We start from the raw sequence: 25825 nt of genomic DNA, 5'->3' as shown, positions 1-25825 counted from the left end.
CACATTTTTACCCCAGGTAGCCTCTCAACATAAAAAGACGCCGTCTTATCCGGCTCAGTCCTTTCGTCCCCATAAGGGCAAGCGGGCAAAAGGTTCCTCTTTTCTGCCCCGGGGCAGAGGAAGGGGAAAAAGACTGCAACAGACAGCCACTTCCCAGGAACAAAAGCCCTCCCCCGCTTCTGCCAAGTCCTCAGCATGACGCTGGGGCCTTACAAGCGGACTCAGGCGCGGTGGGGGCCCGTCTCAAGAATTTCAGCGCGCAGTGGGCTCACTCGCAAGTGGACCCCTGGATCCTGCAAGTAGTATCTCAGGGGTACGAATTGGAGTTCGAGACGTCTCCCCCTCGCCGGTTCCTGAAGTCTGCTTTACCAACGTCTCCCTCCGACAGGGAGGCAGTATTGGAGGCAGTTCACAAGCTGTATTCCCAGCAGGTGATAATCAAGGTACCCCTCCTGCAACAAGGGAAGGGGTATTATTCCACGCTGTTTGTGGTACCGAAGCCGGACGGCTCGGTGAGACCAATTTTAAATCTGAAGTCTTTGAACACTTACATACAGAGGTTCAAATTCAAGATGGAGTCACTCAGGGCAGTGATCGCGAACCTGGAAGAGGGGGACTATATGGTGTCTCTGGACATCAAAGATGCCTACCTCCATGTCCCCATTTACCCTTCTCATCAAGGGTACCTCAGGTTTGTGGTACAAAACTGTCACTATCAGTTTCAGACGCTGCCGTTTGGATTATCCACGGCACCTCGGGTCTTTACCAAGGTAATGGCCGAAATGATGATTCTTCTTCGAAGAAAAGGCGTTTTAATTATCCCTTACTTGGACGATCTCCTGATAAGAGCAAGATCCAGAGAACAGTTAGTAGTCGGAGTAGCCCTATCTCAAGTAGTGCTACGGCAGCACGGCTGGATTCTAAATATCCCAAAATCGCAGCTGATTCCGACAACACGTCTTCTGTTCCTAGGGATGATTCTGGACACAGTCCAGAAAAAGGTGTTCCTTCCGGAGGAGAAAGCCAGGGAGTTATCCGAACTGGTCAGAAACCTCCTGAAACCAGGGCAAGTCTCAGTGCATCAATGCACAAGAGTCTTGGGAAAGATGGTAGCTTCCTACGAAGCGATTCCATTCGGCAGATTCCACGCAAGAACGTTCCAGTGGGATCTGCTGGACAAATGGTCCGGATCGCATCTTCAGATGCATCAACGGATAACCCTGTCCCCAAGGACAAGGGTGTCTCTTCTGTGGTGGTTGCAGAGTGCTCATCTTCTAGAGGGCCGCAGATTCGGCATTCAGGACTGGGTCCTGGTGACCACGGATGCCAGCCTGAGAGGCTGGGGAGCAGTCACACAAGGAAGAAATTTCCAGGGCTTGTGGTCAAGCCTGGAGACATCACTTCACATAAATATCCTGGAGCTAAGGGCCATCTACAATGCTCTAAGCCTAGCACGACCTCTGCTTCAAGGTCAGCCGGTGCTGATTCAGTCAGACAACATCACGGCAGTCGCCCACGTAAACAGACAGGGCGGCACAAGAAGCAGGAGGGCAATGGCAGAAGTTGCAAGGATTCTTCGCTAGGCGGAAAATCATGTGATAGCACTGTCAGCAGTGTTCATTCCGGGAGTGGACAACTGGGAAGCAGACTTCCTCAGCAGGCACGACCTCCACCCGGGAGAGTGGGGACTTCACCCAGAAGTCTTCCACATGATTGTGAACCGTTGGGAAAAACCAAAGGTGGACATGATGGCGTCACGCCTCAACAAAAAACTAGACAGGTATTGCGCCAGGTCACGGGACCCTCAGGCAATAGCTGTGGACGCGCTGGTAACACCGTGGGTGTACCAGTCAGTGTATGTGTTTCCTCCTCTGCCTCTCATACCCAAGGTACTGAGAATCATAAGAAGGAGAGGAGTAAGGACTATACTCGTGGCTCCGGATTGGCCAAGAAGGACTTGGTACCCGGAACTTCAAGAGATGCTCACGGAGGACCCGTGGCCTCTACCTCTACGAAGGGACCTGCTCCAGCAGGGACCCTGTCTGTTCCAAGACTTACCGCGGCTGCGTTTGACGGCATGGCGCTTGAACGCTGGATCCTGAAGGAAAAAGGCATTCCGGATGAAGTCATCCCTACCCTGATCAAAGCCAGGAAGGATGTAACCGTGCAGCATTATCACTGTATTTGGCGTAAATATGTTGCGTGGTGCGAGGCCAGGAAGGCCCCTACAGAGGAATTTCAACTGGGTCGTTTCCTGCATTTCCTGCAAACAGGACTGTCTATGGGCCTAAAATTAGGGTCCATTAAGGTTCAAATTTCGGCCCTGTCGATCTTCTTCCAAAAAGAACTGGCTTCAGTTCCTGAAGTTCAGACGTTTGTCAAAGGGGTGCTGCATATACAGCCTCCTTTTGTGCCTCCAGTGGCACCTTGGGATCTCAATGTGGTTTTGGGGTTCCTAAAATCACATTGGTTTGAACCACTCACCACTGTGGACTTAAAATATCTCACATGGAAAGTGGTAATGCTATTGGCCCTGGCTTCAGCCAGGCGCGTGTCAGAATTGGCGGCTTTATCCTATAAAAGCCCTTACCTAATTTTTCATACGGATAGGGCAGAATTGAGGACTCGTCCTCAGTTTCTCCCTAAGGTGGTTTCAGCGTTTCACCTGAATCAGCCTATTGTGGTACCTGCGGCTACTAGGGACTTGGAGGACTCCAAGTTGCTGGACGTAGTCAGGGCCCTGAAAATATACGTTTCCAGGACGGCTGGAGTCAGAAAATCTGACTCTCTGTTTATCCTGTATGCACCCAACAAGCTGGGTGCTCCTGCTTCTAAGCAGACTATTGCTCGTTGGATTTGTAGTACAATTCAGCTTGCACATTCTGTGGCAGGCTTACCACAGCCAAAATCTGTAAAAGCCCATTCCACACGGAAAGTGGGCTCATCTTGGGCGGCCGCCCGAGGGGTCTCGGCTTTACAACTTTGCCGAGCAGCTACTTGGTCAGGGGCAAACACGTTTGCTAAATTCTACAAATTTGATACCCTGGCTGAGGAGGACCTGGAGTTCTCTCATTCGGTGTTGCAGAGTCATCCGCACTCTCCCACCCGTTTGGGAGCTTTGGTATAATCCCCATGGTCCTTACGGAGTTCCCAGCATCCACTAGGACGTCAGAGAAAATAAGAATTTACTTACCGATAATTCTATTTCTCATAGTCCGTAGTGGATGCTGGGCGCCCATCCCAAGTGCGGATTGTCTGCAATACTTGTACATAGTTATTGTTAACTAAATCGGGTTATTGTTGTAGTGAGCCATCTTTTCTAGAGGCTCCTCTGTTTATCATACTGTAAACTGGGTTCAGATCACAGGTTATACGGTGTGGCTGGTATGAGTCTTACCCGGGATTCAAAATCCTTCCTTATTGTGTACGCTCGTCCGGGCACAGTATCCTAACTGAGGCTTGGAGGGGGGTCATGGGGGGAGGAGCCAGTGCACACCAGGTAGTACTAAAGCTTTCTATTTGTGCCCAGTCTCCTGCGGAGCCGCTATCCCCCCCCCCCCCATGGTCCTTACGGAGTTCCCAGCATCCACTACGGACCATGAGAAATAGAATTATCGGTAAGTAAATTCTTATTATATATATATATTTATATTTGTGTATGTGTATATATGGTGTGGACACTGTGGTCGGGCAGGGACTCCACTAAACCATCAGGGCAAAGGGCACAGTTAGGTTTTTTTCGTCATAAAAAACATTTTTTATTACAGCCCATAGTTCCAGTGGTGAGGTCCAGCAGGGGGATAAGGCTTGGACCTGTAGCCCCTCCCACAGCCCCAGGGCGCCATTTACAGTATAATGTTCCCGCCCTGGAGCTGCATATATCTCTCTCCTTCACTCCCAGTCAGTGTTTGGGCGCCATTACACAGAGCAGCACTGTTCCCGGGACTGTTTGGGCAAATCCTCCTTTGTAAAGCCGCCTGCATGTCAGCGCTGTGCATTTTACAAGACACTTAAGTATTCTACATGTCTGACAGTGTTAGTTAAGAAACAGTGCATTTGGTCAGGGTTATATAGTACAAGTACCCTGTGATATATATCCAGTCTTTACTGTGCATTGATATATCTACTAATTATATAGCTATACTGAGTATTACTTTGTATTGCTAGTCCAGTGCAGTTTTATTGCATGTCATAATTTCTGCATTGTACATTGTGACTATATGTGTGTGCATGTAGCTGCTGTGTGACCTCCATTTCGTGTCTCTCACTCAGATTGCTATCCCTATATTCTATGACCTGAGGGGGCTCAGTGCGTCAGGTTTATTATCTAATATAGGCGTCTCACAAGATATACTCATTGTGTATGTTTCTTCGTGATCTTTAGTCACCAAATACCTCTTGAATTCCCTGTTTGTGGCATATATAAGCTGCACAGGGGTTGCTTGTCAGGTATATTGCTGCTGATATTGTACTGTGTTGCCTGAGATTGTGATTTTAGCTATGTCAGCTACAGGGGGTGACAGAGCTGGAGCTGATCCCACAGTGTGTGGAGGTGACACTGCAGGCATGTTTGAGGTAAACTTGGCAGCAGAGAGTTCAGATTCTGGGGGTTCCCTACCTCCCAGTGGAATAATGGGGATCAAAATTACCCACCTTGGGCTACATTTTCCTTTATATTAACTACGCTTGTAACTAAACTTACGCCCCCTATAGGACCTCCTGTGCCGGTACAACAGATTATGGTCCCTGCAATTAATCCACCCTGGACTGATTAAATCTTTAGTCAGTTACAGCAATGAAACCAGTCATTGTCTAAAAAAATAATAATCTGACTCTCGCCCGCCTAAGACCAAGGGGTCACCTAAGCGGGCCATTACTTCCTCACAGTCTACCACTGTCCCAGAAACCTCATCTGATGAGTATGGTGTTTATGCTGATCCCTCAGATTCTGATCCTGATAGTTCTGATGGGGAGGCTGGGTCGCAGGTAGATGTTCCTGACTTGTTGGAGGCGATCAGGATGATTCTTCAGATCACTGATGACGCAGAGCCTGATGCCGTTCCTAAGAAACTGGACAAGTTCAAACGTAAAAAAGTGGTTAAGCAAGTTTTACCTCACTCTGACCACTTAGTAGACATACTTCAGGAATTCTGGGTAACTCCAGGTAAGAAATTCACACCTCACAAGAAGATGCTGGCTCGCTATCCTCTTGGTGCGGAGCTAAGTAAAAATTGGGAAACAACCCCGCTAGTGGATTCGCAAGTGGCGCGGCTGGTAGTATCCTCAGCTCTGACTGTGACTACCGTCACATCTCTGAAGGAACCGACAGATAAGCATGTGGAGTGTTGTTTAAAGGCAATTTACACCCTAACTGGTGCTGCGCATTGCAGCAACTTGGGCTGCAGAGGCCATTGAGGCATGGGCCCAGGAGTTGGAGGCAGAGTTGCCTTCCAATGCTTCTGATCACGCTAGACAATACCGGTCGTATATTCTCACAGCTTCACATTAAGTGAAGGAGGCGGCTTCTGATGCCGGTATTCTGGCGGCCAAGGCTTCTACTACATCTATCCTGGCTCGCCGGATTCTTTGGTTGTGGTCCTGGTCCGTTGATATGGACTCCAAGAAAACCCTGGAGGTGCTCCCTTTTAAGGGAGACATTCTTTTTGGAGAAGACCTCAACAAGATAGTGGCTGATTTAGCTTTTGCTAAAACGGCATGTCTGCCTAGTACTGCTCCTTCTGCTCCGAGGGCTAAGAGTACTTCCTCTCATTCCTTTCGTCCTCCAGGAAAAGCTAAAGGTCAGGCGTACCCGAAACAGGCTCGCACTTCCAAATCTACTAAGCCCAAACCCAAACGGGCCTGGGCTGCCCGTCAGCCTGCTTCCAAAACTGACAAGCCTGCTGCATGACGGGGCGGGCCTCCCCCTGGGGATTCCCAGGGTGGGGTGCCGACTTCTAGGGTTTACTCAGGGATGGTTGAAGACCACTTCCGATGCCTGGGTACGGGAAGTCGTCACTTGAGGTTATGCCGTATCCTTCAACAATCGTCCCCCTCATCTATTTTGCCTGACAACCGTCCCTTTGGATCAGGTGAGGGCAAAAACTCTTCATTCGGTGGTACAGTCCCTCTTGGACACATGAGTGGTAGTACAAGTGCCTCTGGCTCAGAGAGGCAAGGGGTACTATTCACCGATGTTCCTAGTCCCGAAACCGAATGGGTCTTCCCGGCCCTTTCTAAACCTCAAGTCCTTGAACAAATTTGTCATGGTTTCCAAGTTTCGCTCTATTGTTCTGACCTTGGAACCTGGGGATTATATGGTCTCCCTGGACATACAGGATGCTTACCTGCATATTCCTATTGCAATGTCGCATCAGCAGTACCTGAGGTTTGCTGTGGGCAACCTCCATTACCAATTTCGGGCGTTAACTTTTGGCTTGACCTCTGCTCCGCGAGTCTTCACCAAGGTCATTGCGGTAATGACGGCTGTACTCCGCCGTCAAGGGGTCAGGATCCTACCGTATCTTGACGACTTGTTGATCCTGGCAAATTCCCCAGAAGTTCTCCTACGTCATCTGGCTCTGACTATCCAGTTTCTGCAAGCCCACGGGTGGCTCATCAACTGGAAAAAAATCTTCCCTGGTCCCTGCGCAGAGCATGGTGCACCTAGGGGCATTGTTGGACACCCGCTACCAGCGATGGTTGTTGTCTCAGGAGAAGGTCCTGAAGTTTCAGGACAAGATTCGATACTTCCTATCTTGTCCGCAAGTGTCAATACATTTGGCGATGCAAGTGCTAGGTCTCATGGTGTCGGCTTTCGACATGGTGGAGTACGCTCCGTTCCATTCCCGCCCTCTGCAGAAACAAATTCTTGCCAAATGGGACGGCCTGCCTCACCGGATCAGGTCTCACATGATCTCCTTGTCTTCGGAGGTCCGTCTGTCACTGAGCTGGTGGCTGCAGGACCAACTATTGAGCGGGGGTCGTCCCCTCTGGATCTCCAACTGGGTCCTTCTGACAACGGATGACACTCAGAGGCTGGGGCGCGGTGTTGGAGCAACACTCCCTTCAGGGTCGGTGGACCAAGGAGGAATCTCGCCTCCCAGTAAACATTCTGGAACTGTGGGCGGTGTTCAACGCGCTGAACCTGGCCCAGCATCTAATTCAGAACAGACCTGTTCAGGTACAGTTGACAACGCCACCACAGTGGCGTACATAAATCATCAAGGTGGCACTCGAAGCCGCATGGCAATGAGGGAAGTATCAAGGATTCTTCAATGGGTGGAACGCCATCTACCAGCCATATCGGCGGTGTTCATTCCGGGGGTCCTTAACTGGGAAGCGGTCCATCCAGAAGTATTTCAATTCCTCGTGGACAAGTGATGCACTCCGGATGTAGATCTGATGGCGTCTCGACACAACCACAAAGTTCCGGTCTTTGGAGCAAGAACAGTGGATCCTCAAGCAGCGTTCGTGGACGCACTGGCAATCCCGTGGAACTTTCAGTTGCCATATGTGTTCCCTCCGGTGTCTCTACTGCCCAGAGTGATAAGGAAGTTCAAACAAGAAGGCGGCATACTACTTCTGATTGCTCCCGCGTGGCCCAGACGGCATTGGTTCTCAGACCTCCAGGGCCTCTCGCGAGGGCGTCCCATTCTACTTCCACAACGACCAGACCTCCTCGTTCAGGGCGCTTCTGTCTACCAGGATCTGGCCCGACTGGCTTTGACACGTGGCTCTTGAAGCTTCCGTACTGAGGACCAGAGGTTTTTCGGTGGCGGTCATTCAAACTAGGCTGAAGGCCCGTAAACCGGCTTCTGCTCGGATTTACCATAGGGTCTGGAATTATTACTTTGCTTGGTGCGCAAATAACAATCATGACGCTTCCAAGTTTAGTACAGCCAAACTTTTGGCTTTTCTACCTCAAGGCCTGGACTTAGGTCTTCGTCTAGCCTCCCTCAAGGTTCATATTTCTGCCTTGTTGGTATGGTTTTAGAGAAAAATTGCGACTCTGCCTGATGTTCATACCTTCACTTAGGGTGTGTTGTGCATTCATCCTCCTTATGTCCCACCTGTGGCCCCTTGGGATTTGTCGGTGGTCTTGGAGGCCTTGCAAGAATTTCCATTTGAACCTCTTGCATCCGCAGATCTTAAGTGGCTTTCCCTTAAGGTCTTGTTTCTGCTAGCCATTGCCTCTGCTAGATGCGTTTCAGACCTGGGTGCCTTATCCTGTAAATCTCCCCATATCTGATTTTTCACCGTGATCGGGCAGTTCTTAGAACATGCCCTGGTTACCTACCTAAGGTGCTGTCTTCCTTCCACCTTAACCATGAGATTGTGGTTCCTGCCTTTAATTCTCCGGAGTTGTCTTCTGGAAAGCGGTCTTTGGATGTGGTACAGGCTCTCCGTATCTATGTGAAGAGAACTGCTTCCATTCGGAAGTCTGAATCTCTCTTCGTACTGTTTGGTTTTCACAAACGTGGCTGGCCTGCTAATAAGCAGACCTTGGCCAGATGGATTAGAATGGTGATTGCACATGCTTATGTACAGGCTGGTCTTCCAGCTCCTGCTACCATTAAGGCCCATTCTACTCGTTCTGTTGGACCTTCTTGGGCAGCCCGCCGTGGTGCGACCCTTGAACAATTGTGCAAGGCAGCTACGCGGTCCGCAGTGAACACCTTCATAAGGTTTTCTGCCTTCGATACTTCCGCCTCCCAGGATGTTTCCTTTGGACGCCGGGTTCTTGTGCCTGCTACAGGGCTCCACAGGGCGCCCACCCTGACGCACTTGGCTTCTTTGGGTTGATCTGGCATTAGCCGCTGATACCTTTTCCTTTCGTGAGAATGTGGTGAACGTGGCTACTAATGGCTGTCGTATTTTACCTGCTACTGCATTGGACTGGTTAACAAAAACTGAGCTCCTGTGCACGGAGGCGGGGTTATAGAGGAGGCGGCGCTATGCATCTTGGGAACAGTCAAAGCTTTGAGCCTGTTGGTGCCTCAGATCAAGATCCTACTCTACACCCCGATGGTATTCCCTGTGGAGCCTAGTGTACCTTGCAGAAAGAGATTTAACAACGGTAACTTCTTACCATAAATCTCGTTTTAAGCCCACTCAGATGAACTCTCAGGTATTATGAAAAGCTAAATTCGGATACCTGCTGTATTTTAACATGTTTGTGAATAAAAAAAAAAGCATTTCACACTATGAAGCGCTCCTCTGATTCTCCTTTCTAGACAAATAATTTTGTGAGTTTCCGGGATTCCATTCAGAGGTAGCTGCAGTCTGCAAACACAGATCTTGGTGCTGGCAAAGTAATTAGAGGATAAGCTCTGAACAAACCGTGGAACCACCGTTGAGCGCACCTGTACACTGTTTTACTACTATATATATATATATATATATATATATATATATATATATATATATATATATATATATATATATATTGCAGTGTGCCTGATTTACCAAGAAAGAAGAGAAATTTGCCCAAGAAATGTCCTGCATGTGACAAATCATTTACAGGAAATCAGGATGATAGCTTGTGCAATGATTGTGTTAAAGTTTCAGTATCTCCAGTTAAGCCATCTGATCAGCTTGTGGAATTTATGGAATCGATGAAAGTCTCAAATGAAGAGTTTATGTAAGGTTTCAAGAGATCCAGATCTCAATCCAGTCTGGATTATGAGTATGAAGTTACATCCCCAGGGTTTCTGTCTCAGGAGGATTATGATGAAAACTCCAGTGCGAAATTGTGTATGAAGATAGGTTGTTTAATACTGATCTAGTTGATGATACCATGCTGAAAAATATTTATAAAACAATGAACTATAAGGATACACGTCAGGAAGGTGATCAAGATTTGCTGTTTTAAGACCGATCTAAGAAAACTAGGTCTTTTCCTGTACATAAGGTGGTTAAGGACATTGTTCGTAAGGAATGGCAACAGTTTGATAAACAAATTGGTAGTCTTAAAATTATTAACCATATGTATCCTGTTAATGATGAAGAGTGAATTACCTGGTGTAATGTTCCTAAGGTGGATGCAGCAGTTGCAGAAGTGACGACTAGAGCTACAATACCTCTAGAAGATGGTGCTATATTGAAGGATGCTATGGACAAAAAAATGGAGAATGCATTAAAAAAATGCATATTTCTACATCTGTCTCTCTGAAGTCAGGAGTAGCCATTGCTTCGATTTCCAGAGCACTAAAATTGTGGTGTTCTACAATGCAAGAAGATGTGGAAGAGAAGATCTCCAGAGATTATATATCAAAAAATTTGAGTATTATTCAGAAGGCGGTAGACTTTGTGTGAAGCCTCTCTTGATGTGTTAGACTTTGCAATTAAATCTATGACATCAGGAATCATGGCTAGAAGGGCTCTGTGGTTACGATCATGGGCTACGGATAATCACTCCAAAAACAGGGTATTCTTCCCTATGAGGGATTGCTGTTGTTTGGTAATAAACTAGAGTCCATGATTCAGAGGATGACTGGTGGCAAATCCATCAGATTGCCCCAGGTTAAGCGTGGCAGATATGTAAGCTCGTCTTCAAGACAGCAATTTCGGCAAGCCAGGTCATACAGGCCAGGATGGCCTTATGGGGAAAGATTTGGACGTCCTTATGAAGATAGGTATGGTGCTGGAATGTTGCGTCAGTCTTTTCGGAGAGGACATAGAAGAGGTAATCAGAGGCAATGACTTTGCAAGTCCTCCTACATTAACACATGTAGGGGACTGAATTTCATAATTTCCCATGCAATGGGAGGAGAACATACAAGACAGATGTGTGCTGAGTGTAATATTCAGAGGATATCAGCTGGAATTTATAAGAAAGCAAAGAGTGGACAGGTTCATGGAGTTGCCGCCTCTGGATTAGGAAATGGAAGCTTTAACAGAAAGCTTGGAAAGCCTATTGTCTTCAAAGACGGTAGAAGCAGTTCCATTGTTGTAGAAAGGGAAGTGCCTCTATTCTCGGCTGTTCCTAGTAAGGAAAGCCTCTGGCGGATTCAGAACCATACTAGATTTAAGAGATTTGAATCGAAGGATGAAGAAAATAAAGTTTTGCATGGAAACTTTGAAATCAGTCCTGTTGGGAATAAAAAGAGGATATTTCCTGGCATCTGTAGACCTGAAGGATGCATATTTTCATATTCCAGTTTGCAATGCCGACAGAAAATTTCTAAGATTCAGTATAGGCGAAAGGCACCTTCAGTTCATGTCTCCCCTTTTGGTCTTACATCCTTGCCAAGAGTTTTCACAAAGGTCCTAGTATCTTTAATAGCTCGCCTCAGAGAAAAGGGAGTGACTGTCTGGGCATATCTAGACGTTTTGCTTATCGCAGGACAGTCAGAGGGGATAGTACAAGGAATGTTGCACGAGGCATTGACTTTCCTACAGTTGCACTGATGGTTGATCAATTGGGAGAAGAGTCAGCTGAAGCCAGCTCAAACTATACAGTTTTTAGGAGCCTGTATAGACACTCTACAGTATGTTGTCATGGTCTCAGAAGAAAGACGAGAAAGAATTCAGCAGTTTGTCTCCCTGCTCCAGAGGAGGGACAAGCCATTGTGTGTGGCATTACAGCTTCTGGGAATAATGTCTTCTACGATAGAAGTGGTTTCCTGGGCAAGATGGAGAATGAGGATCCCACAATGGGATATCCTGAAGTATTCATAGAGAAAAATGCCTCTATTATCAAGTAAGATTGTCAAGGGAAACCAAGGAATCCTTATCCTGGTGGAGGAACGTTCAGATATACGAACAAGGGATGTCATTGTTGGAACCTCAAGCTCTGGTGTTAACCACGGATGCAAGTCTGACCAGTTGGGATGCTCACCTGTTACAGCAGAGCTGTCAAGGAAAAATAAGATTTTAAACCTACCGGTAAATCTTTTTCTCCTAGTCCGTAGAGGATGTTGGGGACTCCGTAAGGACCATGGGGATAGACGGGCTCCGCAGGAGACATGGGCACTAAAAAGAACTTTAGATATGGGTGTGCACTGGCTCCTCCCTCTATGCCCCTCCTCCAGACCCCAGTTAGAGAAACTGTGCCCAGAGGAGACTGACCGTACGAAGACTGGATTTTTGTTAATCTAAGAGCAAGATTCATACCAGCCCACACCATCCACACCGTATAACCTGGAATATACGCAACCAGTTAACAGTATGAACAAAACAGCATCAGCCAAAGACTGATCTCAACTGAAACATAACCCTTATGTAAGCAATAACTATGTACAAGTCTTGCAGAAATATGTCCGCACTGGGACGGGCGCCCAGCATCCTCTACGGACTAGGAGAAAAAGATTTACCGGTAGGTTTCAAATCTTATTTTCTCTTACGTCCTAGAGGATGCTGGGGACTCCGTAAGGACCATGGGGATTATACCAAAGCTCCAAACCGGGCGGGAGAGTGCGGATGACTCTGCAGCACCGATTGAGCAAACATGAGGTCTTCATCAGCCAGGATATCAAACTTGTAGAATTTAGCAAAGGTGTTTGAACCCGACCAAGTAGCTGCTCGGCAAAGCTATAAAGCCGAGACGCCTCGGGCAGCCGCCCAAGAAGAGCCCACCTTCCTAGTGGAATGGGCCTTTACCGAATTTGGTAACGGCAATCTAGCCGTAGAATGAGCTTGCTGAATCGTATTACAGATCCAGCGAGCAATAGTCTGCTTAGAAGCAGGAACGCCAACCTTGTTGGCTGCATACAGGACAAACAGTGCCTCTGTTTTCCTAACCCGAGCCGTTCTGGCTACATAAATTTTCAATGCCCTGACCACATCAAGGGACCCGGAATCCTCCAAGTCCCGCGTAGCCACAGGTACCACGATAGGTTGGTTCATAGGCAAAAATTGAGGGCGAGTCCGCAACTCAGCTCTATCCACATGGAAGATCAGATAGGAGCTTTTGTGAGACAAAGCCGCTAACTCAGATACTCTCCTAGCAGATGCCAAGGCCAACAACATGACCACTTTCCAAGGGAGAAGCGGCTCAAACCAGTGAGACTTAAGTAACCGTAACACCACGTTAAAGTCCCATGGTGCCACTGGAAGCACAAAAGGAGGCTGGATATGCAGCACTCCCTTCACAAAAGTCTGGACTTCTGGGAGAGAAGCCAATTCCTTCTGAAAGAAAATGGATAGGGCCGAAATCTGAACTTTAATGGAGCCTAATTTTAGGCCCAAATTCACTCCAGTCTGGAGGAAGTGAAGAAAACAGCCCAGATGGAATTCTTCCGGAGGAGCATTCTTGGACTCACACCAAGACACATACTTCCTCCAAATACGGTGATAATGTTTCGCCGTCACCTCTTTCCTAGCCTTTATCAGAGTAGGAATGACCTCATCCGGAATGCCCTTTTCAGCTAGGATTCGGCGTTCAACCGCCAAGCCGTCAAACGTAGCCGCGGTAAGTCTTGGAATAGAACAGGTCTTCTCTGAGAGGAAGAGGCCACGGATCTTCTGTGAGCATTTCCTGCAGATCCGGATACCAGGCCCTTCGAGGCCAATCTGGGACAATGAGAATTGTCTGTACTCCTCTTCTTCTTATGATTCTCAATATCTTTGAGATGAGAAGAAGAGGAGGGAACACATAGACCGACTGGAACACCCACGGTGTCACCAGGGCGTCCACTGCTATCGCCTGAGGGTCCCCTGAGCTGGCGCAATATCTCGGAAGCTTCTTGTTGAGGCGTGACGCCATCATGTCTATTTGAGGCAGCCCCCACTGACTTGTAATCTCTGCAAAGACTTCCAGATGAAGTCCCCACTCTCCGGGATGTAGATCGTGTCTGCTGAGGAAGTCTGCTTCCCAGTTGTCCACTCCCGGAATGAAGACTGCTGTCAGAGCGCTTACATGATTTTCCGCCCAGCGAAGAATCCTGGTGGCTTCTGCCATTGCCACTCTACTCTTTGTTCCGCCTTGGCGGTTTACATGAGCCACTGCGGTGATGTTGTCTGACTGAATCAGAACCGGTAAGTCGCGAAGCAAATTCTCTGCTTGACGAAGGCCGTTGTATATGGCCCTTAATTACAGTATGTTGATGTGTAGACAAGCCTCCTGGCTTGACCACAGACCTTGGAAGTTTCTTCCCTGTGTGACTGCTCCCCATCCTCTGAGGCTCGCGTCCGTGGTTACCAGAACCCAGCCCTGAATGCCGAACCTGCGACCCTCTAGAACAGGCATTCCCAACCGCGGTCCTCAAGGCACACCAACAGTGCAGGTTTTAGTGATAATCCAGGCTGCAGCACAGATGGTTAAATCAAAATAACTGAGCTACTAATTAAGTCACCTGTGCTGAAGCCTGGATATCGCTAAAACCTGCACTGTTGGTGTGCCTTGAGGACCGTGGTTGGGAAAGCCTGCTCTAGAAGGTGAGCACTCTGCAGCCACCACAGGAGAGATACCCTGGCCCTTGGGGACAGGCTGATCATCTGATGCATATGTAGATGTGACCGAGACCACTTGTCCAGAAGGTCCCACTGAAAAGTCCTCGCATGGAACCTGCCGAATGGAATGGCCTCGTAAGACGCAACCATCTTTCCCAGAACTCGAGTGCATTGATGCACCGACACCCGTTTCGGCTTCAACAGGTCCCTGACCAAGCTCTGGAGTTCCTGGGCTTTTTCCATCGGGAGAAAAACCCTTTTCTGTTCTGTATCCAGAATCATGCCTAAGAAAGGCAACCGGTTCGTTGGAACCAACTGTGACTTCGGTAGATTGAGAATCCAGCCGTGCTGCTGCAACACCCTCAGGGAGAGTGATACGCTGTTCAGCAACTGCTCTTGATCTCGCTTTTATTAGGAGATCGTCCAAGTACGGGATAATTGTGACTCCCTGCCTGCGCAGGAGCACCATCATTTCCGCCATTACCTTGGTGAAAACCCTCAGGGCCGTGGAAAGCCCATACGGCAACGTCTGGAATTGGTAATGACAATCCTGTACAGCAAATCTCAGGAACGCCTGATGAGGAGGATATATGGGGACATGAAGATATGCATCCTTTATGTCCAGGGACACCATATAATCCTCCCCCCCCCCTTCCAGGCTGGCGATGACCGCTCTGAGCGATTCCATCTTGAACTTGAACCTTTTCAAGTATAGGTTTAAGGATTTTAAATTCAGAATGGGTCTGCCCGAACCATCCGGTTTCGGGACCACAAACAGGGTTGAGTAATACCCCTTCCCCTGCTGAAGCAGGGGAACTTTGACCACCACTTGTTGAAGAGACAATTTTTGAATCGTATTTAAAACTACCTCCCTTTCTGGGGAAGAAGCCGGTAGGGCCGGGCCGATTTGAAAAACCAGCGAGGAGGCACTTCTTCGAATTCCGGCCTGTAACCCTGGGAAACCATATCTATTGCCCAGGGATCCACCTGTGATTGAACCCAGACCTGGCTGAAAAGTCGAAGACGTGCCCCCACTGGGGCGGACTCCCTCAGCGGAGCCCCAGCGTCATGCGGTGGATTTTGTAGAAGCCGGGGAGGACTTCTGCTCTTGGGAACTATCTGTAGTTGGCAGCTTTTTCCCCTTGCCCTTACCACTGGCAAGAAAGGAAGATCCCTGTACTCTCTTGGATTTATGCGACCAAAAGGACTGCATCTGATGATGCGGCGTTTTCTTAGGTTGCGAGGAAACATAAGGCAAAAAAGTTGATTTACCAGCAGTAGCTGTGGAAACCAGGTCCGTGAGACCTTCCCCAAACAATTCCTCACCCTTGTAAGGCAAAACTTCTATATGCCTCTTCGAGTCGGCATCACCCGTCCATTGTCGGGTCCATAGGGCTCGCCAAGCAGAAATCGCCATAGCGTTGGCTCTGGAACCCAGTAGGCCCACGTCTCTCTGAGCATCCCTCTTATAAAGGACAGCATCCTTAATATGACCCAGGGTCAATAAAATTGTTTACTTATCCAGCGTATCAATATCAGCAGATAAGGTATCTGTCCACGCTGCTACAGCGCTGCAAACCCACGCCGACGCTATCGCCGGTCTGAGTAATGCACCAGTATGTGTGTAAATTGACTTCAAGGTAGTCTCTTGCATGCGATCAGCAGGATCTTTGAGGGTTGCGGTATCATGAGATGGCAGCGCTACTTTTTTGGATAAGCGTGTCAACGCTTTGTCCACCCTTGGGGAGGATTCCCACCGTATCCTGTCCTTAGCCGGGAAAGGATACGCCATAAGTATCCTTTTGGGAATCTGCAGTTTCTTGTCTGGAGTTTCCCAAGCCCTTTCAAATGGGTGGTCTTCAGTATGCCGACTGTCGAAATCCCGGCGCACAGTATACCGGCGCCGGGATCCCGGCAGCCGGCATACCGACACTTATTCTCCCTCGTCCACGACCCCCCTGGAGGGAGAATAAAAGTGTGGCGTGCGTAGCGCGCCACCGTGCCCGTAGCGTGGCGAGCGCAGCGAGCCCGCAAGAGGCTCATTTGCGCTCGCCACACCGTCGATAAGCCGGCGGTCGGGCTCCCGGCGCCGGTATGCTGGTCGCCGGGAGCCCGACCGCCGGCATATCGTAGTGAACCCTTTCAAATAACTCGTGAAGGGGGAAAAGTAACCTCAGCCTTCTTTTCTTTAAACATGTGGACCCTCGTGTCCGGTACAGAGGGGTCATCTGTGATATGCAACACATCTTTTATTGCAATAATCATATAATGAATACTTTTAGCCAATTTTGGCTGCAACTTCGCATCATCGTAGTCGACACTGGAGTCAGAATCTGTGTCGGTATCAGTGTCTACTACTTGGGATAGTGGGCGCTTTTGAGACCCAGAAGGTCCCTGCGACATAGTGAAAGGCAGGGCTTGACTCCCTGTACCTTCCCTGGACTCTGCTTTGTCCAACCTTTTGTGTAATAAATTCACATTTGCATTTAAAATGTTCCACATATCCAACCAGTCAGGTGTCGGCGTTGCCGACGGAGACACCACACTCATTTGCTCCACCTCCTCCCTAGAAGAGCCTTCTGCTTCAGACATGCCGACGCACGCGTACCGACACCCCACACACTCAGGGAATTCTCTATCCAGGGAATTCTCTATCTGGAGACAGTTCCCCCACAAGGCCCTTAAGAGAGACAGAGAGAGAGTATGCCAGCACACACCCCGCGCCAAATGACCCTGGAAAAAAATTCCCAGATAGATATAGCGCTTTTATTATATATATATATATATATATATATATATATATATATTTATATAATAATAATATAATAATATACTTTATTTGTCATTTACAAAATCGACAACGAAAATGTGAATGAAAAGACAATAAGAAGCTCATAAACCATAAAAACAACAGTAACAGTTTGGTACACCTGGAAAGCAATAGCAACCTACTGATCATTTAGCAGCCGGATAGCAGTTGGAAAAAAGCTGTTTAGCATGCGGTTTGAATGAGCACGGATACTTCTAAACCGTTTTTGGGATGGCAATCTTTCAAAGATCGAACAATTTGGATGACTCTCATCAGTGAGTATACTCCTAGCTTTCCTTAGTACTTTTCTAGTGTACAAGTCTTTCATGCTAGTCAGAGGTACCCCGATGGTCCTACTGGCAGTTTTAACTACCCTCTCACAAGCTATTCGTTCTGCTGCAGTGCAATTTCCGAACCACACTATCATCCCATAAGTTAAAACGCTCTCTACTATACTATAATAAAACCTAACCAAAGTGCTTGTGCTTGAACAAACAGCTCTAAGCCTCCTCAAAAAGAAAAGGCGTTGCTGCGCCTTTTTAATCAGAAAGACACTGTTTGTGTATATATATATATATTCACTGCTCCAAATTATGTGCCCCCCCCCCCCCCCCTTCTTTAAAACCCTCGGTCACCGTGTTCAGCAGGGGAAAGTCAGGGGAGCCAGCTTCTCAGCGGTGTGCTGTGGAGAAAATGGCGCTGGTGAGTGCTGAGGATCAAGCTCCGCCCCTTCAGCGGCGGGCTTCGGTCCCGCTCGATTTCTTTAAAAACTGGCGGGGGATTCTCTATATACAGCCCGCAGAGTCTATATACATATTCTGGCCAGTCCTAGAGGTTTAAAATTGCTACCCAGGGCGCCCCCCCTGCGCCCTGCACCCATCAGTGCCTGCCATGTGTGCTGTGCGTGGGAGCAATGGCGCGCAGCGTTACCTCATTGAAGATCTGAAGTCTTCTGCCGCCTCTGAAGTCTTCTATCTTCTCATACTCACCCGACTTCTATCTTCCGGCTCTGTGAGGAGGACGGTGGCGCGGCTCCGGGACGAACTGCGAGGGGAGACCTGCGTTTCGACTCCCTCTGGAGCTAATGGTGTCCAGTAGCCTAAGAAGCAGAGCCTAGCATTTAAGTAGGTCTGCTTCTCTCTCCTCAGTCCCACGATGCAGGGAGCCTGTTGCCAGCAGGGCTCCCTGAAAATAAAAACCTAACAAAATTCCTTCTTTCAGAGAAACTCAGGAGAGCTCCCTGTAATGCACCCAGTCTCCTCTGGGCACAGTATCAAACTGGGGTCTGGAGGAGGGGCATAGAGGGAGGAGCCAGTGCACACCCATATCTAAAGTTCTTTTTAGTGCCCATGTCTCCTGCGGAGCCCGTCTATCCCCATGGTCCTTACGGAGTCCCCAGCATCCTCTAGGACATAAGAGAAATGGTCACTAAAGGAAGCAAAGTTTCATCAAACCAAAGTGAGATGAGAGTGGTATGGATGGCGATACTCAAATTCCAAGACCGGCTGGAAGGAAACCACTTAAAGGTGTTTTCCGACAATGCTACGGTAGTAGCCTATTTGAACCTTCAGGGAGGTACAAAAAGTTAAGCCATAATTGCAGAGGTGTCATACATCATGTGTTGGGCAGAAGAGCATTTAAAGTCCCTAACAGCTTTACCCATTCCTGGCAAGGAAAACGTATTGGCAGATTATTTGAGCAGAAATCAGATCCAGCCCGGAGAATGGGTATTGGATATGCAAGTATTCCAGTAGATAGTGGAAATATTCGGTCAGCCGGATATAGATCTAATGGCAACTAATCTCAATATGAAGGTACCTCTGTTCTTTTCAAGATATTATCTTCCAATGTCGGAGGCAGTGGACGCATTGTCCCTGAAGTGGGAATTCAATATGGGGTATGTATTCCCACCATTTCCGTTAATAGCCAAAACATTGAAAAACATCAGGAAAGATAGAGTGGTTGTAATTATGATAATGCCTTACTGACCGAGGAGAACTTGGTTTCCAACAGTTCAGAGGATGTCAATTGGGAAGATGTAGAAATTGACAGTGATCCCGGAGTTGCTTCATCAGGGTCCTCTGTGGTACCCAAATCCACAGACTCTTCTGTTTATGGCCTGGATATTGAGTGAGGATTACTGAAACATATATTACAGAATATGGAAGATTTTTTTTTATAGCTGGGCAAAAGATAGATTTGACGTATTAGAAGCAGAAACGGCACAAGTTTTACAATTTCTCCATGATAGTTTTGTTAAGGGTTTGGCTGCCTCGACCCTGAAAGTGCAGATTTTAGCTTTAAGTGCTCTTTTGGACAGAAAGTTGTTTGAAGATGATCGAATACAGAAGTTCTGCCAGGCTATCCTTCCTGGGATTTGAATTTGATCCTGAATGCGTTGAGCCATTACAGGAAATAAGTCTGAAATTGTTAAAGTAGTTTTTCTTACGGCTATTACATCTGCAAGGAGATTTGGGGAGTTATAAGCATTGTGGGCTAAGGAAACACATTTGAAGATTTTGTCTGATAAAATCGACCTGAGGACAAATCCGTCTTTTTTTTTTTTTTTTTTTTACCGAAGGTGGTGTCGACATTACATGTTAATCAAGAAATTGTTTTGCCATCATTCTTTCCTCAACCAGAGAATAAAGAGCAAGAAATGTTGCATATGTTGGGTCTTGTAAGAGCAATTTCCATGTATCTGGATAGAGTCAAAGAGTTCAGGAAAGTGGATAATCTGTTCATAGTACCTGTAGGGGCTCGGAAAGGTTATAAACCGACAAAACAGACCATTGTAAAATGGATTAGAGAAATAATTACATTCGTGTATCAAGAAAAAGGCTAGGAAGCTCCAGAGAATATTAAGGCACACTCGACCTGGGCAATATCTGTCTCATGGGCTAGAAAGGCGCAAGTGGCAGTCAAGGACATCTGTGCAGCAGCTACGTGGTCTTCTGTGCATACCTTTTCTAAAAATTATGCTTTGGACATTGTCTTGAAAGAGGCCTTGGTATAAGTAAAATAAATATTTCAGCATCAATTTTTTTTGTTTCCGCCCATGCTCCCCCCCCCCCCCCCCACACACACACACACACACACACACACATTCAGCTTTAGTATATCCCATAGTAGGGCTGCCATGAAGTAGGAAACAGAAAACTGCAAATTATACTACAATAATTCCATTTCTTTGAAGTACTTCATGGCAGCCCATGAATTGCCCACCCTGTTGTGAGTGTTTGTTTTTTATTCAGGAATTGTTGTGGAGACACTCAAAAAGACAGGGTGGAAGTGGGGGGGAACAGCTATATATTCAAGGTGGGTGGATCCCAGAAGAAAAAGCCTCCTGTCTACATTAGGGGAACTGGTCATTAACCCATAGTAGGGCTGCCATGAAGAACTTCAAAGAAATGGAATTATCGTAAATATAATAAGCTTTTTTCACAATTCTGCCGTTAACAGAAAATGTAAAATTCTAGTTCTAAGTACAAGAACGTATTTTAAGTCTACGTGTTATTACATACAGATTTGCAGTTACATCTTGAGCCACAACCATTATCAAATTCTTCTTATTTCTGTGTTTAACATTTCAACTAAACATTTTTGTGTTCACCTTTTAAGTGCAAGTTGCACTTTTAGTTAGCAGTGGTTTTCTGTTCAGAGAAATTGATGTTTTGATGGGTTGGGTACGGGATACCGGCTGTCAGAATACGGACAGGTTTGAGCAACTAAACTAACCCTTACCTTTACCATTTACCTACCCCTCCCTTCCCGCAGCCTATCCCTAACACTCTGCTTAGTGCCTTACCCTAACCGTCCTCTGCAGCCTAACCCTAACACTCCCCAGCATACCTATGTTTGGGATTCCAGCTTCTGCATTCTGACATGTGTCAGGATTCCAGAGCCATTCTTCTTCTGACTGGAGGAATCCTGTCAGTTGGGAAGCCAACTACATCCGGTTTTGATTTGCCTTTAGCTGCTTCTGTCACATAAGCTGTGAAAGCAGTGTTAACCATGGCAAGCTAAAATCACTACAATATTTGTGTAATGCAGATACAAGTACTATCGGAGGGATATATCAAGCCGTCTAAAGAGTAGAGAAGTGGACCAGTGCAGAAATTGCCAATAGCAGCCAATAAGCTTTGATGTAGCATGTATCAAGTACATTTTATAAAATGATAGGTATGCTTATTGGTTACTATGGGCAACTTCTCCACCGGTCCTCTTCTCCACACTTTACACTGCTTGATAAATCTACCCCTATATTCTTTGTGTATGTGTTTTAATGTATTGTTTTCAAAATTATGTACTGTGTATTTAGGCTAATACTTTTGTATTTCAACAGAAAAAATGTGAGCGTTATTACCCAAACTTTGGAGAACAGCCTTTAAAATTTGGGCCGTTCCATGTTTCTTGTGTAAGTATACGTTACAGACTATGGTATGCTAACATCGTTACTACTAATGCCTATGTAAAATTATTCTTTTTACTGAAATTTGGAGCTGTTGTGCCCAGGTTCCTTTTTTTTTTTTTTTACTGAGATTGGTATGGCCGAACTGAGAGACAGGAGAAGACAGAATTGAGGAGAAAGTTAGGTGGATCAGGCACAGTTGGCCTGACTGACAGGAGAGAGAAGTAGGTGGGTGTTGCCAGACTGAGTGATGGGGGAGGGAGGAGTTGGAGATGAGGCAACCCACTATACTTAGTATCTTTGGGTGGCCTACGAATGGTGGAGGCAGGTTGGGCATGCCCAATATCTGTCTAGCAGCGCTAAAACATTTAAAGTCCATTATATAAAATGATTATATGTTTGTATATGTATATAATTAATTATACCCATCAGCCATAACACGAAAACCACAGGTGAAGTGACTAACATTGATTATCTTGTTATAATGGCACCTTTCAAGGGATGGGATATAAAAGGAGGCAAGTGAACTTTCCTTGAAGTTGATGTGTTGGAAGCAAGAAAATTGGTGAATCGAAAGGATCTGAGCGACTTTGACACAGGACAAATTGTGATGGCTAGACGCCTGGGTCAGACCATCTACAAAATGGCTGGTCTTGTGGGATTTTCCTGGTATACAGTGGTTAGTACCTACCAAAAGTGATCCAAGAAGGATAACCGGTGAATCGGCAACAGGTTCTGTGTGCCCAAAGCTCATTGATGGGGAAGGCAGGCCCATCTGGTTCGATTCCACAGAAGTTACTGTAGTACAAATTGCTGAAAAAGGTAATGCTGGCTGTAATAAGAAGGTGTCCGTACAGACTGTGCATCGCATAGCTGCATACCAACCAGGTGTTTTTGCGTTCTTTAGCCTGGGAAAGCGATAACACCAGGATGCAGTATGGGAAGAAGGCAAGTCAGTGTTATGCTCTGGCCAATGTTTTGCTGGAAACCTTGGGTCCTGGCATTCAAGTAGGTTAGTTTACTTTTACCACGTGCCACCTACCTAAACATTGCTGTAGACAAAGTATAACCCTTCATAGTAACTGTATTCCCTTATGGCTGTGGTCTCTTTTAGAAGGACAGTGTGCACTGCCATTCTGCAGAAATGGTTTAAGGAAACATGACAAAGAGTTCAAGGTGTTGACTTGGCCTCCAAATTCTCTAGATCTCAGTCCAATTGAGCATCTCGAAGATGTGCTGGAAAAACAAGTGCGAGGTGTCATCTCACAACTTATAGGACTTAAGGATCTGCTGCTGATGTCTTTGGGATACTACAGGATTCCTTCAGAGCTCTAGTGGAGTCCAGGACTCGACGTGTCAGAGCTGTTTTGGTGGCATAAGGGGGATATGCACAATATTAGGCAGGTGGATTTAATGTTATGGCTGATGGGTGGGTATGTGCTTGTGTGTATGTACGTATATATGTGTGTGTGTATATAACAAACAATACTCTCCTGCGCTACTGAAAATAGATCTAACTCATAGATCGTTACAGGCAGCCACTTTCACTAAGTTCCCTGTTAGCAAAAACTGAAAAAACAATAAATGTAGCAGTAGTGAACAGGCGCCTCTTATGTAATTATAACATGAAATTGAAATTGTTATTCGGAAATAGATGTAGAGTCTCTACAGAATGACTTATCTAAACTTGAAATCTGGGTGTCTAAATGGAGAATGAGGTTCAATATAGAAAAATGCAAAGTTATGCATTTCGGGACTAAAAACAAACTTGCATCCTACATATTAAATGGGGAAAATCTAGGGGTAACCGTATTGGAAAAAGGTTTGGGGGTACTCATTGATAGACTTAATAACCGTATACAGTGTCAAAGTGCAGCAAAGAAGGCAAGTAAGGTGCTAGCGTGCATAAAACGGCGAATTGAGACCAGGGATGAGAGTGTAATCCTGCCGCTGTACAAATCATTGGTACGTCCGCACCTGGAATATAGTGTTCAGTTTTGGGCACCACATTATAAGAAAAGATATCTGTGAACTCGAAAGGGTTCAGAGGCATGCTACTAAATTGATTAAAGGGCTAGAGGGACTGGATTACGAGGAAAGACTCACTAGGTTGAATATGTATACACTGGAAAAAAGGCGTCTAAGAGGAGACATTATTAATATTTTCAAATATGTAAAGGGACATTACAAAGAGTTATCAGAGGAATTGTTTATTAAAAGAACTCTGTATAGGACACAAGGGCACTCACTGAGGCTAGAGGAGAGATCATTCCGTACGCAACGTAGGAAAGGGTTTTTCACTGTTAGGGCAATAAGGATTTGGAATTCCCTGCCAGAGAAGGTGGTAATGGCGGACTCTGTAAATGCATTTAAAAACGGATTGGATAGATTTCTGACTGAAAAGATATCCGAGGTTATAGCATTTAAAATATTGGCATTGATAATCTGGGAGGAATATGATTTATAGTTTTTAACTAGACATAAAACATAACTTCAGCTGGTACATTATAATTAACTCAACTTAATACAGAATACAGGTTGAACCCAATGGGCATGTTGCTCTTTTCAACCTCATTAACTATGTTACTATGTTACACCATCAGCAAGAACCGCCAATTTGGTGAGATATATCACTTAAAATTCTAGATTTTAAGTGATATATCTCACCAAATTAGCGGTTCTCGCTAATGGTGTAACAATTTCATGTTACAATTACATAAGAGACGCATGTTCACTACTGCTACGTACGTATATTATATTGTTAGCTGTGCATATGAGCTGAAACTTTACGGTATTGGCTTGAATCTGACTTGACTTGATGTAACTCCTGGTGCTCAGTAATGGCACTAGTATTGCTGTCTGAATTGTGCCACATATGGTCTCTATGGTGTCTGGTTTGACAATTTGTATTACATTGTATAGCAAGTAATTAATTTTACCAATGTTCTGTTTCTGTTACTACTAGATAAAATACAGTGCATCTGGAAAGTATTCACAGCGCTTCACTTTTTCCACATTGTTATGTTACAGCCTTATTCCAAAATGGAATAAATACATTTTTCCCCTCAAAACTCTACACACAATACCCCATAATGACAACGTGGATTTATTTATTTTTAAAGATTTTTGCAAATATATTAAAAATAAAAAACTAAGAAATCACATGTACATAAGTATTCACAGCCTTTGGTCAATACTTTCTTGATGCACCTTTGGCAGCAATTACAGACTCAAGTCTTTTTGAATATGATGCCACAAGATTGGCACACCTATCTTTGGGCAGTTTTGTCCATTCCTCTTTGCAGCACCTCTCAAGCTCCATCAGGTTGGATGGGAAGCGTCTGTGCACAGCCATTTTCAGATCTCTCCAGGGATGTTCAATCGGATTTAAGTCTGGGCTCTGGCTGGGCCACTCAAGGACATTCACAGAGTTGTCCTCAAGCCACTCCTTTGCTATCTGGCTGTGTGCATTGGGTCGTTGTCCTGCTGAAAGATGATCCGTCGCCCCAGTCTGAGGTCAAGAGTACTCTGGAGTAGGTTTTTATCCAGGATGTCTCTGTACATTGCTGCATTCATCTTTCCCTCTATCCTAGTCTCCCAGTTCCTGCCACTGAAAAACCTCACCACAGCATGATGCTGCCACCACCATGCTTCACTGTAGGGATGGTATTGGCCTGGTGATGAGCGGTGCCTGGTTTCCTCCAAACATGACGCCTGGTATTCACGCCAAAGAGTTCAATGTTTGTCTCATCAGACCAGAGAATTTTGTTTCTCATGGTCTGAGTCTTTCAGGTGCATTTTGGCAAACTCCAAGTGGGCTGCCATGTGCTTTTTACTAGGGAGTGGCTTCCGTCTGGCCACTCTACCATACAGTCCTGATTGATGGATTGCTGCAGAGATGGTTGTCCTTCTGGAAGGTTCTGTCTTCACAGAGGAATGCTCTAGCTCTGACAGAGTGACCATCGTGTTCTTGGTAACCTCCCTTACTAGGGCCCTTCTCCCCCGATCGCTCAGTTTAGACGGCCTGCCAGCTCTAGGAAGAGTCCTGGTGGTTCCGAACTTCTTCCATTTACGGATGATGAAGGCCACTGTGCTCATTGGGACCTTCAAAGCAGCAGATATTTTTCAGTACCCTTCCCCAGATTTGTGCCTCGAGACAATCCTGTCTCGGAGGTCTACAGACAATTCCTTTTGACTTCATGCATGGTTTGTGC

The 25825-nt window shown here is 46.4% G+C and overlaps 1 protein-coding gene across 5 annotated transcripts in view; it reads left to right on the top strand.

Moving 5' to 3' along the window:
• Window positions 1-25825, top strand: part of PTPN12 (protein tyrosine phosphatase non-receptor type 12) — a 257987-nt gene that overhangs the window by 180468 nt on the left and 51694 nt on the right. For 4 of the 5 annotated variants that reach the window (XM_063926980.1, XM_063926978.1, XM_063926977.1 and 1 more), the window contains one exon: window positions 21546-21617. The exons of the other annotated variant lie outside the window; for it this stretch is intronic. In XM_063926980.1, the coding sequence (XP_063783050.1) occupies window positions 21546-21617 (72 nt within the window). The remainder of the gene's footprint in view (window positions 1-21545; window positions 21618-25825) is intronic. 5 annotated transcript variants of the gene reach the window in all.

Source organism: Pseudophryne corroboree, chromosome 6 (genome assembly GCF_028390025.1).
Source record: "Pseudophryne corroboree isolate aPseCor3 chromosome 6, aPseCor3.hap2, whole genome shotgun sequence".
Lineage (NCBI taxonomy): Eukaryota > Metazoa > Chordata > Amphibia > Anura > Myobatrachidae > Pseudophryne > Pseudophryne corroboree.
This window is presented reverse-complemented; position numbering and strand designations above follow the sequence as displayed.